The sequence below is a fragment of the Candida theae genome, assembly GCF_024610275.1.
Source record: "Candida theae strain CBS 12239 chromosome Unknown scaffold6, whole genome shotgun sequence".
Lineage (NCBI taxonomy): Eukaryota > Fungi > Ascomycota > Pichiomycetes > Serinales > Debaryomycetaceae > Lodderomyces > Lodderomyces theae.
The window spans coordinates 151,103-165,805 of NW_026261434.1; the positions used below are offsets into that span (position 1 = coordinate 151,103).

Here is a 14,703-nt window from a genome sequence, read left to right on the forward strand (position 1 = left end):
TCAGGAAACGGATCTGGATCAGGCAATGGATCTGGAAACGAACCAAACCCAACAGTCTCTCAACAAGAACCATCTAGCCCATCAACTTCCACCACCAACACAAACACCAACTCACCAATCATATCCAACTACGAAGGTTCAGGATCCACCCATGTTGTATCTTCTTTCTTGACTGGATTATTCATCATCAGTGCCTTATTCTACTAGAGATATACCCATTCTAGATATTCGTTTCGGTGTTTATTCCATATTTTCATTATGTTACAACATCACATTTATTAAAACTTTAATTATTCAAACAACACTTTTAGTTGAGATTTCGGTAACGACAAAGTAGAAGGATTAGCAGACTTTTGTCTTCTCCTTTTACTTGTCAAATATGACATTTTCGGTACTTACATATAAAGCGTTTACTTCAAGAAGCAAATTCTTTCTACATTTGTTTATTTCTTATTAGCAATTTTTCATTATTCGGTTTAATCGCTAGCTATTGTAGCCCTTAGGCATGTCATTACTCTAGAAGGAAAATTGTATATGTCGTACATCGGGAACTGACATTATAGTCTCACATCCATTCACAAACTCAATGTCCGAATTTGCTGCTGGAGTCATCATGGCTCCTGTTTCGTCAATTGGGCTAATTGTCAATTTAGGCAAGTACAATTTGCCCACGTGCAAAGGAATCATGCGCACTTCAGTCTGGAAGGGATTCTTCAAATCAATGGTCTGCTTCTTGACTCCTGATACCAACCAATTTTCATCTGGTTGAACAATGGCTAAAAATTTTTGATTAATGGGAGGTGGCGTTGGTGGTAAAACCTCGTCATTTCGTGCAGATGCATCATGTTCAGCAGGAGAAGCAGCAGTAGCTGTTGCTGCAGCAGCATTAGCATTAGCAAGGTCATTTGTGCCTCGAGATGGAGAGGATACTGCCAAAACGGGTGGATTGTTACTGTGATCCGACCAATTAGTCACTGTTTGGATATGTAGTGTGACTGGAATAGGTTCTCCCACAACGTAAGTGCGTTTTTCATACTTGTATTCGACAACATGAAGATAGTTCAAAATGGGGACGGCAACTTTGATCCTCAACTGGTGCTCAACTTGACTCAAATCGGATTTTTCAGTGGTGATTTCCTCCAAGCGAGCAAAAATCTGATGTAATTGAACTTGATCTTGACTGTGCTCAACATATCTACCAATAATCCTATCAGCAAATAACTGCAAATGCTCCAAGTTTACAACTTTTAGCACATCTTGCACAGCATACCTGTTCAAATCAAAATGCACTTTTGACAAGATCGTTTCTTTGATCAAATACCAATACCGTATCAACTCATGCTTTTGCAACAATTGCCATACGTACTTATCCAACAAGTGCTCGCATTCTTCTTGCAAATTAGTGTAGCAGAGTGAAAGATCCAATTTATCTTCACAATCTATGGAATGGCCCTCCTTTGGATTAATCTTGTAAAAGAATGTAATTGGTTGTTCTCCAAATGCAACCAAGTCTTGCAAATCACTTCTATTTGGCAGTTTGATATCGTAATCGGCACTGGTTAGCTTCTGCAGTAGTAATCGAATAGGCAACTTTGCATCCACAGTTCCAACCTGAAATTTTGAATAGAAAAAATTTGTCTTGAATACGTCTTGCACTGAGACTGACACACTCAATCTTGCATCAACGTCGTAGGAAACTTGAGCCGTATACTTAACCTCACCAACAAAGTAAGTTATGTGAGCTTGCATATTGATCAACTTTGTGTCAAAAAACGTGTAAGGAACTTGAAGTGTCTGAATTTCTCTTGCATCGAGTTTTTCTATGGTGATTTGAGGTTTCGAAAGTCGAACACCATCAGTCCTGGAAAAGAGCTCGATTTTGACGTCGGACACTTTATTGGATCCATTCTTCAAAACCAAGGTAACCTCCGTAGAGCCCAATTCAACCACTTTTGATGCAAGAAATTGTGCTTGGAATTTATCAACACTTTGACAAATCAATATATCAGATGAAGAAAAAGACTTGGGTTTACTCTTGTGCTCAACAACAGTGTCGTTGAAAATGGAGCTGTCAGGACCTCCCAGTTCTTCTTTTGAGTAATTCTGACAAAGCGACAACTTCTCATTCAATGAAAGCACTAATCGATTGACTGAAAATAGGCCAAACTTGACATCGCAGGTATAAAGTTTGAAAGTTTGTTTATCGCATACATCGGACAATTCAATGTTGTTACTCTTGAATTTCAATTCTGCTCCCGCATCATCTACTAAAAGCACCTGCATGGATGAGCATCTCACTGGTACATTAAAGGAATTGTATATGTCAACCTCAACGTAATACACGTCATTATCTGTAGAGTCATCCTCATTGACATAAGGTTTCACTTTGAACTTGAAGAAATTATTCAAGGGGAACTCCAAGGACTCAGACAAGCTGCCGCTGCAACCATCAATCTTGTCGAAAAGTTGGGCCACATGTCTTTTATTGTGCACCAATTTGTACGAATTTATTCCCACTGAATCGCCATGCTTCTTCACCAAACACGCAAGCAAGTTGAGACAAGTTTTCAATACTTCCTCATCACCAATGGCGGCATTATTTTGACCCCGCAACTGTTCAACACATCCAAGGTATATTTCCAATAATATCCCACCTAGGAAGTCCCAACTGTTTATAAGAAAATAATCATAAGAGTTTTGCAACGTGTCTAAACATTCTTGATAATTTCCTTGGTTATAATTGAGAATGGCTAGGTCTAGCGATAGGATATCGATCGACTTCACTCTAGTGCACTTGACCAAATCGGCAATGATATCCTCAGTTAGGCCAAAATAATAATCAACAAACGATTTCTCATCCTTGACAATTTCCAGTAATTCCGGACTCTGGATGATGACTTTAGCCTGTTTCTGATCTTCTTCATCCAACGCTACTTCTTCAAATGCATCCCCTCGTAATCCATCAATTACGATGTTTTGCAATTTAGCGATCTTTCCAACAACGGTTCGTTTAAACAACTTCAACTGGGCACGCATTTCCAATATGTCAATCAAAGGCACCTCATTAGTAGATGCAACAGTAACATCTCCATCGTCGTCGCCAGACTTGCTCACCAGATCAATCAACTGTTGCACAATTGGAATGTCCAAAAAAGACTCAATGAGCAAATACACAAACTCATTATTATCGTTGAAATGGGAATCATTGAGAAATAGCATTAGTCGTTGATACAATTTTGAGACATGTTTAGAAGCAATGGAGTTTGACACAGCACCACGCGCCAACTCCTGAAGGATGAATGATTCGTTGATAAATATAAGACTCTTTAATTGCACAAGATTGATCTTTTCCAGGTTGACCAATTGCTGTTTGAGTTGCTCCTCATTTACAAAATCATCAAAGTTGAAATCTGTCAATGATGAGCTCAATTGCAACTCGTGATTGAAACTGTCGGCATTATGAGCGGCAAGATTATCCAAGTCATCCGCCAACTCCTCATTCACAAGCAATGCATCCTGTAATAACTTCATGTCCTTGAGTAAATTGTACAACTCCAACTTGGCAGCGAACTGCTCCACGTTTTTCCGTTGATGAATCAATTCATTGAAAGTATGGTACCGACCAACAAAAGAATTCAGAAGCAATGCCTTCAACTGCATCATAAATGATGTAATTATATCCTCCTCGTCCAGTGATTGTTTCAACTTAAACACTCGTTCTCCATCATTCTTTATACTATCTTCACCCATGGGTAAAATCGTCTTCAATTCCTTCCCCTCTGGACCAAAATCATGTTGCAACTTGTCAAAAAACGAAGTCTTCATAATCGAAGACAGTCGATCTTTTGCATCTTGAGGAATATACAACACAATCATCCATGAACAATTGGTCTTTAGTACTAAATTTTTCAACCATTCTCGAATAAGTGGTCGCACTTGGCCCCGATACTTGTCCAATGAATCAACACGTACAAATATAAGACGCACATAAGTCTTGATGTCGTGAGTGATGTAGTCGCTTTTCTTGGGTACTTCTTCAACAAAGTCAACATCGAGCTTGGTTATGGTTTTCACCGATTGGTTTGGCTTGAGACGGATATGGAGATTGGTCAATGGTAGTCGCTTAGAAATGTCGTTTTGTATATGTGGATACACTCCAAAGGGATCATAGTATCCAATTCGAACAAGATCAAGCTGATTATGCGCAGGATCCGGTACCGCTGACATTAGATAAAACAGTTGACTAGTTGAACAATCTACGCTGTCTGTTTGTTTAAAAAAAAAAAGAAAAATAAAAAAAAAAAAGGTAAAATAAAGTAAAGTTCACTTGACGCGACAGCACAAAAATTTAAAACTTCTATATAAAATAAACCCCCAAAAGCTACATATTGTAACAACGGTAATGCGATGGGTTCCTGTCCCACCCCCTCACCCCCCGCACCTCACCCTCACCCTCACCCTCACTTAAAACCAAGGCAACTTGGTATTCTCTTCCCATACCAATTCTCCCTTCATCAACCGCTCCTCATCGATAGGATTATTCATCAAAATAGCAGACCTCGATGAATTGTCAATACCAGTTTCAGCTGACCAACGCTCAACAAGGTGACGTTTAACTGCGTCATTAATTTCTGATTCCCAGAGTTTGACGTTTGTAGTTGGTTTCCCAAGTACAGGGTAATGAACAAAATGGTGTATTGCCAATTGAATCAAATCGACCACGGTTTGATCTTGGTTGTCAAATGCAACTACTTTCAAAATGGTGGCGTAATTGTCCTGTGCAGTCTCTGATGACCAATCAATGGTCCAGATAATGAAGCCGGTCACTTGTCCATTCTGTTTCAACTGCAAGCCAAATACCTTTGGTTCGTGAACGAGGCTATCCTTGATCGTGTCATACTCCTTTTTGAAATCTACAACGTGTCCCTGTTGTTCATGGAATAACTTGTATGTGATAAACTTGGCTCTCAAATGAAACCAATCAACCAAATCAGATGTGGGATTGATAGATACCCGACTCTTGTGATCTTGTTCAACTTTAGCAATGACATCTTGTTCGAAATAAATTTTGTACTGATCCATCAACTCTTGAAACTGGTGGTATTCAATCAACTCGTATTCCACTTGTGGTGGTTCCACCTGTGAAACATTCCTCAATGAAATATCGATCAAGTCAACGGGGAACGACTTGAATCCATTCTTGGCGTAATATTCACCAATTTCGGAATACAAAAACGTAAACCCATCAGGACCGACAATATCCTGCTTGGCAACTTGCACCAATTTGTCAACCATGATTCTAGCATACCCTTTACCGCGCTTCTGGGGATAAGTGAAAACACCACCAATACATCCACTCAACACCAGTGACTTTCTAACTCTTGCACCATCGTTATCGTATTCAAATTTCAAACTATCACGAACTAGCATCTCAATTGAGCAAAGTGGTTCATTATCAAATGTAGACTTCAACATAAATACATAAAGCTTGTTGTTCCCAGAAGATGTGATTTTCGATTTGCTCAACACATACTCCCTCAAGACGTAATCGTCCTCAGTTAATGCTCCTTTCCAAGCAAGACTGTTTTGATATCTAGTGAAATTAATATTCTCTTGCTCAGTCACATGGACCAATTTGAATTGTTCTGGGGCTTTATCAATCTGTGTAGGCGACATAATTAACCTCGTGGCGTATTGTAGTGTTGTAGTTATGGCTTCTTCTTTGCGCTTTATGGATGAACCTTGATCCTTTTAAAGTATCTTGAGCCAACGGTTAATCAACACGTGGGAGGGGATACAAATCTTGCCTTAGTGCCGTACGGTTTCATAGAACTCCCTTTTTTTTTCGTCGACTTTTATTTTATTTTTTTTTCTGTTTTTATTTTTTTTGGCTGTGGTTGTAATTGATGGTTACAGTTGTTTTCAAAATCCACTAACGTCAATCCATCGCGAGGTTTGTGTGTGGGAAAAAGTGTTGAAGATTTTGCGTGTTGTCCCCTAACGTTAAGTACTCGCGGGAAAGTTGGAATTACGCGGGTCAGTTTCCTAATTGGTGAAAGTGCGCTTACAGCGAAGAAAAAAAGAAAAATTGGGTGCCGTTTAGCGAGGCACCGGGATAGAGAGAAGGAAATTTACCAAACACCCTTGAAACATCTTCGGGGCAGGGTACTGCTCTAAGGTACCAAAGATAAACTTTTCTTTCTTCTGTATATACTCATTAGGAGAAACACATAATCTATTTCCCTTGGTTTTCCCCAATTTCGAGATGGTAAACGCCACACTAAAAAGGCATTTTCCAATCTTTACGAATGGCCATTACTTGTTACTAGTAGTATTTGATATGAAAATTCTTGCAGTGGGTTCTAGTGAATATTTAAAGGTCCCTTCACTCATAAAAAGACGTGTGTTGCGAATGGATTTATAAATTGCTGCAATTTTACTTTTAAATTTGCACTAATTTTACATGGAATATGAGAAGAAGTTCTCATTGCCGCCAAACCACACAATTTTCAGAAACGGATCAATAATTACTGTCAAAATTCTTGTTTAATAGGACTGCCTTTAAGTATACTACGAGTCTACCTTTTAAATTTGTTCACCAACTTTAGAAGTTATGTCATCGACGTTTTTTTGAAAAATGACCTTAACTATGGGGGAAAATCGCAACTTTGAATATTTTGCGTGGTGTCTGGCTCCCGTGAGCACTGGTTATCGAAACTTTACATTCGTAATCAGTATCACCGTGGTTGGCAAATTTCCCTTTTCAGTTTAAGCAATACTAAATCAGCAATCGAACAATAAAATGAAGAAATTTCGCAGCAACTTTTCCTCCTCTCTCTATTGTGAATTGCGCAATTTTCATTTGTGGGGTAAAATACAAACCACAAAAAAAAAAGGTTTTGAGAATAAGGAAGATTTACTACTGTAGAGTTTGGATGAAACGGATGAAACGGACGAACCGCACCCGTAGCCAATATCCTCAAAATCACCTACGTCATATTTTCCCAATTCCTCTTCTTGCTCTTCTTTGTTCTATTGTTTAATGGAAACATCAATCCATCTTTCTCTCAAACGTTTTCTTCATTGAATTTGTCTAATTTGGTGGAAAACCAAAACAGAAAACACGAATTTTTTTTCAGTATCGTACTACTAAAAACTTTAACCGCCATGAATAGAGATTGGAATGAAAAAAAAATAAAACTTTCTACCGGAACCGGGATCGATTCCATCTTTGAGCGGAGTTCCATTAGATTTTTGTTGCTGTTGGATATAGTTTAACTATCGGAGTTTTATAGAAACTAAACTTGTGGAGTAAGAAGAGTTTGTGCTCTTTGTTTCTTTGCTTAAAGTGGTCACTAGACACTTAAACAGTAACAAAGCATGTTGCATTTGCTTAATTCCTGCAAATGGTGGGTGCAAATGATGTAGGGGGTTCAATAGTAATGAACAGTAATATTCAATCAATAAATACAGCTTAGTCAGAGGGGTTATTTGTGTAGTACAACTGTGGCGTGGTTTAGAAAATAAAAGAAAGAGGGGAACGGTACTCAGGACAGCATATGAGAGAGCATGTGTTGATAATAATATTTTGCAGAGACGTATTATATAACCACATTCTTGTCTTTGACTAATGTGTGGTTGACTTTATTGTACATATGTATGGTTATGTGCTAAAAAATGTATATAACTACCTAATAGTAAGTCTTTGATGATTTATTAGCTCTGTGTATCGATGATGATGGATGATTGATGATGGTTTGAAGTGAAATGTGGGGTATGAATGATGACCTGTATATTGCGCCCTTTGTGTAACGACAACTAAAAAAAAAAACAAAAAACAAAAAACTAAAACAAGAGTGTGAGCAGCAGCAGCAGCAGCAGCATCATCACTTTTCCGCTTGCAATGCACAACCTAAGCCCAAAAGCCTCTACATGTTGTAAATTTTTAGTGGCAACAGAGTGGTGTATACTGAGGTGCTCCAAATCTTTTGATGATGGTACTGAATATCATTTCAATGTCGGTATACGTAGTCGCGTAAATTATTTCACAACTCCGAGAACGAAAAGAAGAGAAAGAATGAGAAAGAAAGAGGTCTCTCAATTCCAAAATCAAAAATGTGTATTTCTTCCTATCTTAACCTATGTACTCTTCATTTGCATAAGAAACCAAAACTTTTCATCCTGTAGTTGCAAAACCTTTCCTTTCCCTCTAATTGATGTTGTTATACAACTTGTGTTTGAAAGAACAAGTAACAATGTTGTATCCGTATATACAATTGTTGATAAAGTCTAATACCAAGTCAGTAAACAATAAAACAAACAACATCAAGTTCATCAAGTAGAATAGTAGTGAGTCTAACAAGTTGTATGCCCCTTCGACTAGTGTGGTCTCGTCTGCTGTTGATGGTGCTGTTGCTGTTGCTGCTGATTTACTGCTGTTGGTTGTTGATGTGGTGAATAAAGCCATTGTTCTGTATAGTGACGTCTAGCGAAGCAAATAATAGTGGTGAATGGGTAACTGGAGAATGATGAAATGCTCGAAGTGTGTTTAACAGAAGCCCGTCTGTTGTAGTTATGAAATTAGTTGAGATCAGTAGAAGTATAAAAGCATAAAAGACTGAGAATAAATAGAGATAAAAGTCCAGTTGAATGTGTTGAAGAATTTGGAGGAGTTAAATCATTGTATATATATATATATATATAAATATGCTAATAGACAGTGTAGTAATATATAATAAAAAGCCATGTAACATTAAATGTGCGGTATACGTGTAGTATGTGCATCATAGTGTGTGTGCGTGCCGGAGAGAAAATTTTGATGATATCCTGCATATAACAAGACAAACTGAAATTATTTAGTAGTTACACAAAACAAAAAACCAAATACAGAAACAGAAATATTCTAAACTACACAAAGACAGACACTTTCTTTTCTATATGCAGAGCAGCTTTAAAAATTTATCACACTCACTTCTCACGTAGTATGATACACGTGACCATGTTTTGACCCCTCTTCCATTTTTTTTTTCACTCAATCACTCTCTTTATGCCTCTTTTTTTAACAAGTTATTTTTTTTTTTTTTTTTTTATCATCCAAGCGTAACACATCTTCACTTTGTTAACTATTTATTAGAATTGCTTGCTTCACGAAGGAGGAAAAGAAAATGTCCTCTAGTAAAGCAGCGAAAGAAGCAACCTAGCAAGTGGAAAAATCCACACTTTCTTTACAAATGAGTGAAGAAAACCTCTTTTTGTGCTACAACAGAATTGGATATTATATTTACCCCGTCATACATTCGGAAGCAATTGAATTATATAAGTCCGTTACTATTGGCGGTAAAACTTTCAATGACTAAAACCGACTCATTATGCACTGAAAAAACTTGAACAGCAATTTAGGCTAAGTATTTACACGGAATGATTTCCTAACCAATTTTTTTTTTACGAGTGAGAGAGGAGTGTCAGGGGAGGAGACATGCGGTTTCCTTTCAAAGTCTCTGTGATATATAAGTTGTTGCTAATGGAAATGGCTGTATATATCTCCTTTGTGCAGGCTACAAGTCTAGCCTCAACTATTTTACTGTCTATCATCCAAAACACGTGTACACGAAAGAGTATTAGTTTTCTTTCAGCGCAAGTTCACACTTGGCATAAGCTCCACCCGTTCACCCCCCTCCCCTCCCCTTTTTTTTTTCTTCCACTCTACAAGCAAATAAAAGACAGTAGAAATCGTAGATATAAACAAAAGCTATAGGAATATCTCTGCATTGTTACTATTCCTAATTAGGAAAGGAGGGGGCAGTGAATGTGGTAGTGGGGCAGTGTCCAAAAACACTAAAAAGCAACAAAAGACAAAAGAATTTTCTCACAAAACTAACTTTAAATTAACGAGAAAACCGTTTTCTGCAATAGAAAATTAGAAACCTTACTTTCTACTTTTAATCCTTTCGTTGCACTAAGTTAGTCTTTCGGCATGTCAACGTTCACTTCCCTACATTTCAATCAGTCCCCATCTCCTATTTCTTTTCTAGGCAGAGGTTGTGAGGAATAGGGACTTGAAATCGAGTTTCAAAAGACACCCATCTCCCTCCTCCTCCTCCCCTCCATGTTTGACGATAAAAGATGCATATACAATAGAAACAAAAAATAAAAATATTGCCTTTTACTTTTGGAACAAAACACTACCAACGATTCTAGAAGCAGTAGTCTAAAACAATAGCAATATATCTAGACATGCGTACACGATATCATAACTGTTTTAATCGTTCAAAGTTCTATTATTGTCTTTATCCCCTTTACTCGGCTGCAGTTTTCTTTGGCAAATTCACCCGTCTGCTTCCGCTCTCCCTTTTGACAACAATACTGAATTTTCCTAAATTTCAGAAGTTTGAAACTTCGCATATCCATGTAGGGCCTTACATTGGTGCACTAATGAATTTTGTAGAACTGTGTTGCAGGCCAACAATTTGTATCGCAGCCATTTCGACACCAAACAAAGCCGATCTTTTAAAATCGGTTTCCATATCTGAATGCGGGATAGATAATATTGTCTTTGCAATTTGCACCCTTGTTCCATGCATTACACTGGAGAAGACGCCACTGGAGAGAGATTCCAACAACTTCGCTTTAAAAAATAAATATGGCATTTACAAAACTCTCTCTATAGACTATAGCTCCTCCTCGCCTCACAACTATTCCTCTTTTTGCAACTCAGATTTGACCCATCCTTCCAAACCGCCCTTGACGATAATATCCTGTAAATTAGTACCCAACTCACCAACCTTCTGCTGCAAAATGACTTTAGCATCAGAATCAACAACAGTCACAGTGGCTTTCGTAACATCCCACTTCAAAAACCAACCAGTACGGATTGTCAACTCACTACTACCTTGGTACTTGACTCTTAATTTCTCAATCAAGTCAGGAATCTCCAACGTCAACAACGCATTATTGATGGAGTTTCTACTGAATATGTTACCAAATGATCCAGCAACCACCAACTTCATGCCGCGTGCTAAAATGCACGTGGCTGCTTGTTCTCGAGAAGATCCGGTTCCGAAATTGTATCCACTGATGATGATGTCATCCAGTTTGGTCTTGGTCTTGAACTCTGGATCATAGTTTTCCATACACACTTGTGCCATTTGTTCGCGTGAGATGTCGTCTTGGTATGTGTATTTACCGGGGTAGATTCCATCGGTGTTGATGTTGTCAGCGTTACATAAAATGAGTTCACCTTGGATGGATTTGGGGAAACCTGGCAAAACTTCAACTGATCCAGTAACAGCATCTGCTTCAGCAAATGGCTCCTCTGCAGGAGCAGTGGCAGCATCACCACTGCTCAGCTTCTTTGGAAGATCAATACTCTTGACAATCTCTGGTGATGGATTAACTGACGCACCATTAATCTCTTCAGGAGCACCGATTTTACCCAACACAGCAGAAGCAGCCACAACTTCAGGCGAGGCCAAATACGCCAATGCATCTTTCGACCCCATTCTTCCCTTGAAGTTACGGTTTGTGGCACTGATTCCGACTTCACCATCTTTTAATAACCCAGTACCCAATCCAATACATGGACCACATCCAGCAGGTAATGGCTTAGCACCTGCGTCAATGATAGTTTGCCACGCACCAGCAGCTTCAGCATCCTGTTGGACCAATGACGAGGCAGCAGCAACGTAGAATTCAACGTTTGGATGTACTTTGCGACCTTTCAACACGTCAGCCGCAGCTTGAATATCAGATAAACGGGAATTGGTACATGACACCAAGTAAGCCTTGTTGATTGCGATATTGTCATTGGATAATTTCGATAATGGGTTGGAGACCTTGACTGAATTTGGACCGGAGACATAAGGCGATAAAGTGTTCAAATCAATAACTAAATGTTTTGCATATTTCGCGTCTGGGTCACTTGCCAACCCATCGTTTTGCAAAGATTCAATAGTGGCAGCATTGATTCTTGGATGATTTGGGCCAACTTTCTTCAATCTATCTTGATAAAACTCAACCAACTTATCATCAATAGGAAACAATCCACTCAACGCACCCCACTCAGTGGTCATATTAGCGATAGTCAACCTATAATCAATAGACAAATTCTCCACACCATCTCCTACAAACTCAATAGCATGGTTCAAGACTTCATCATTATTGAAGACACCACACAATGCAACAATAATATCTTTCCCAGTGACACCCTTCTGTAAGTTACCCTTCAACTCAACTTTGGCAACCGGTGGGATCTGCCACCAAGTTTGGCCCGTGGCCCAAATACTAGCAGCATCAGTACGCACAATAGGGGTACCCAACGATCCAACACCACCATACGTATTACTATGTGAATCAGAAGCCACCGTCAAGTTCAAAGGAAATGCATATCCTTCCTCGATCATGATCTGATGACCGATTCCTCTTCCGGCAGGATAAAAGTCGATGCCTTGTTCCTTAGCGAATTTCTCAATGTTGGCATACTTGGTCAAGTTTTTGGCCGTCTTGTTCTGCACATCGTGATCCAAAGTACACACAATTTGTCGATTATCTTTGACTTTTTTAGCTCCTAGGCCCATGAATTTGGTAGCTACGGGCCATGAATTATCGTGGGACATGCAATGAGCTGGTTTGATGGTGACGTAGTCACCAGAACGCACGAGTTTGTTTGGTGGTAAACCGACAGCATATTTCTGAACGATCTTTTCAGTCAAGTTCTGTGCTGTGGTGGAGGAAGTGCTGCGTAATGGAGATGTCGTAGATAGCAAACGATGGAATTGTAGCCTCATTTGGGGGAGTAGGGAATGGAAAGCAAAGAGAGATTGGGGGTAGAAGTGTGTGTGTTGGTGTGAAAAATTTGAAAAGTCCCTTATCGAGAAGTAGAGAGCTGTATGCAGGAGATTACAAAATTTTTTTCTTTTTCATTTTCTTTTTTTTTTTTTTGCCGAATCGAGTTTTAACCGCGAATGAGTCACACGTAATATGGAGAAATCGATTGGATTATAGAAGAGAGAATGAGCCGTAACACGTGCGGCTTTGGTTTTAGTTGCAAAATTCCCGGAATCACAAATCCCTGCAGCACACAAGAACAGCCTCTATAAACGAAGGTGACAAAGGGTAAGAGCACAACTGAATACAGTTTAGTACTACTATATGGACAGAACAACGAGGAAAGAACCGCTAGAATGTTGGAGGGTGTTGGTGTTTCAAACACAAAACACATTATTGGGCAATCAAGAGAAATACCTGAGCGCAATACCTCAGATCAATGAACAGACAGCTCGATACATGGACGTGATACATTTACCACAGTCCCCTTATTGTTTTCTGTCTTATTTAAATCCATACTTCTCTCGACTTCTGAAACATTGCACCAGAAAAAAAAAAAAATATGTATGTCGCGTTGCATCACTTTCCCCAAGAAGAAAGCATGATTTACGAGCTGCTAACACTTGCAATTGCTTCGTCATATGTCGCCGCAATCTACTTTGCACTACCAACACATCTACGAAACAAGGACCGTAATAATTTTAAAGTGATTCGACACAGATTGAAACGAGTTACATTACTTTGTGCTGTTCTCGTCCTCTTTATTCCATTGTTGATACCAGGATCATTCATCAATAATATACGACAAGTTGGATTGGTTCCGGGACTCACTACTAGTGGTAGCATATCTAATGACATTGCCAGCATTTGGTACTCATTCAAGTTTATCAATATTTTGTTTGCGTGTTCAATATTGCAGATATATGTTGAGTCAACATTGAATGATATTTCAAATACACCTATACTCTATCATGTCAGAGACTATGTATTTGCCCCAATGACTGAAGAGCTCATCTACCGTGGGTTGGTTTTACTAGTCGTCACCAAAACGTGCCCACATTTCGTCAAGTACACACCGTACTTGTTTGGTATTGCCCACTTCCATCATGCAATAGAATCATACAACAGCAGATCCATAGGTTTACTGTCAATTGTTATATCTACACTATTCCATTTTGCATACACTTCAATGTTTGGCTACTTGGCCAATTGGATATATTTCAAGACAAATTTCAATCTATGGTCTCCGATAATCATTCATCTGTTTTGCAACTTTTATGGATTCCCTACCTTGACCATTGAATCGAGGAGCGTTGTCGTTAAAGTAGTATACTACGTCTTGGTAGTCGTGGGGTTGTCACACACGTATCGTGAGCTAGTTGATTAGAGAGCTGGGGTATATCGTGCTAATCTCTCGTCTGCTCAATGGGCCATAAAGTACGCGACACAGGGAATGAACTCCACAGCATTACAGAGATTAACACCAGATTCGAGTAGAGGAAACTGTACAATCCGTGAGTGGTTCTAGATACTGCCGTGGTGACCAATATCAGACTAGAACTCTTAGAATACAGTTGGCGGGTGTGTCGGGAGCCAAGTTGATAGAAGATACTGCTGTGGTTACGAGAGCATTTTTAACAATCTCATCACGGACTAGAGCTGCTCATCTCATCATATATCATAAAGAGATTCAGCTGTTTGTGATAAGAATATCTTAATAACCAGTGTCGCTTTAGTTGTTTTGTCGTGTAAAAATGAAATGTTCACCATCATCATCATCATCATCATCATCACACAGACACGTAAATAATTTTTTATTTTTTTTTTTGTTTTTTTTTTTAACTTCGTCTGTTGTTCTTATTTCTCTCTCCCTTCAACAAA

The 14,703-nt window shown here is 38.8% G+C and overlaps 5 protein-coding genes across 5 annotated transcripts in view; 2 read left to right on the top strand and 3 right to left on the bottom strand. All coding sequences in view use genetic code 12, as the record gives it.

Annotated features, from left to right (window-relative positions):
- Window positions 1-207, top strand: part of KGF57_002438 (uncharacterized protein) — a gene marked incomplete at both ends in the record, with an annotated part of 2,939 nt that extends 2,732 nt beyond the window's left edge. The window contains one exon of the mRNA XM_051751752.1: window positions 5-207. Within this exon, the coding sequence (XP_051609040.1) occupies window positions 5-207 (203 nt within the window). The remainder of the gene's footprint in view (window positions 1-4) is intronic.
- A 309-nt stretch (window positions 208-516) lies between these two features.
- On the bottom strand, window positions 517-4,227 carry KGF57_002439 (transport protein particle complex II subunit; the record flags this gene model as incomplete). The annotated part of the gene is made up of 1 exon (XM_051751753.1): window positions 517-4,227. The coding sequence occupies one exon, from the start codon at window positions 4,225-4,227 to the stop codon at window positions 517-519; it is 3,711 nt and encodes a 1,236-aa protein (XP_051609041.1).
- A 237-nt stretch (window positions 4,228-4,464) lies between these two features.
- Window positions 4,465-5,676, bottom strand: KGF57_002440 (uncharacterized protein; the record flags this gene model as incomplete). Its single annotated transcript, XM_051751754.1, has 1 exon — window positions 4,465-5,676. One exon carries the CDS (start codon window positions 5,674-5,676, stop codon window positions 4,465-4,467), a length of 1,212 nt encoding a protein of 403 aa, XP_051609042.1.
- A 5,015-nt stretch (window positions 5,677-10,691) lies between these two features.
- On the bottom strand, window positions 10,692-12,782 carry LYS4 (homoaconitate hydratase; the record flags this gene model as incomplete). Its single annotated transcript, XM_051751755.1, has 1 exon — window positions 10,692-12,782. One exon carries the CDS (start codon window positions 12,780-12,782, stop codon window positions 10,692-10,694), a length of 2,091 nt encoding a protein of 696 aa, XP_051609043.1.
- A 641-nt stretch (window positions 12,783-13,423) lies between these two features.
- RCE1 (CAAX prenyl protease) lies at window positions 13,424-14,540 on the top strand (the record flags this gene model as incomplete). The annotated part of the gene is made up of 2 exons (XM_051751756.1): window positions 13,424-13,961; window positions 14,320-14,540. The coding sequence occupies 2 exons, from the start codon at window positions 13,424-13,426 to the stop codon at window positions 14,538-14,540; spliced, it is 759 nt and encodes a 252-aa protein (XP_051609044.1).
- Between the last annotated feature and the right edge of the window lie 163 nt (window positions 14,541-14,703).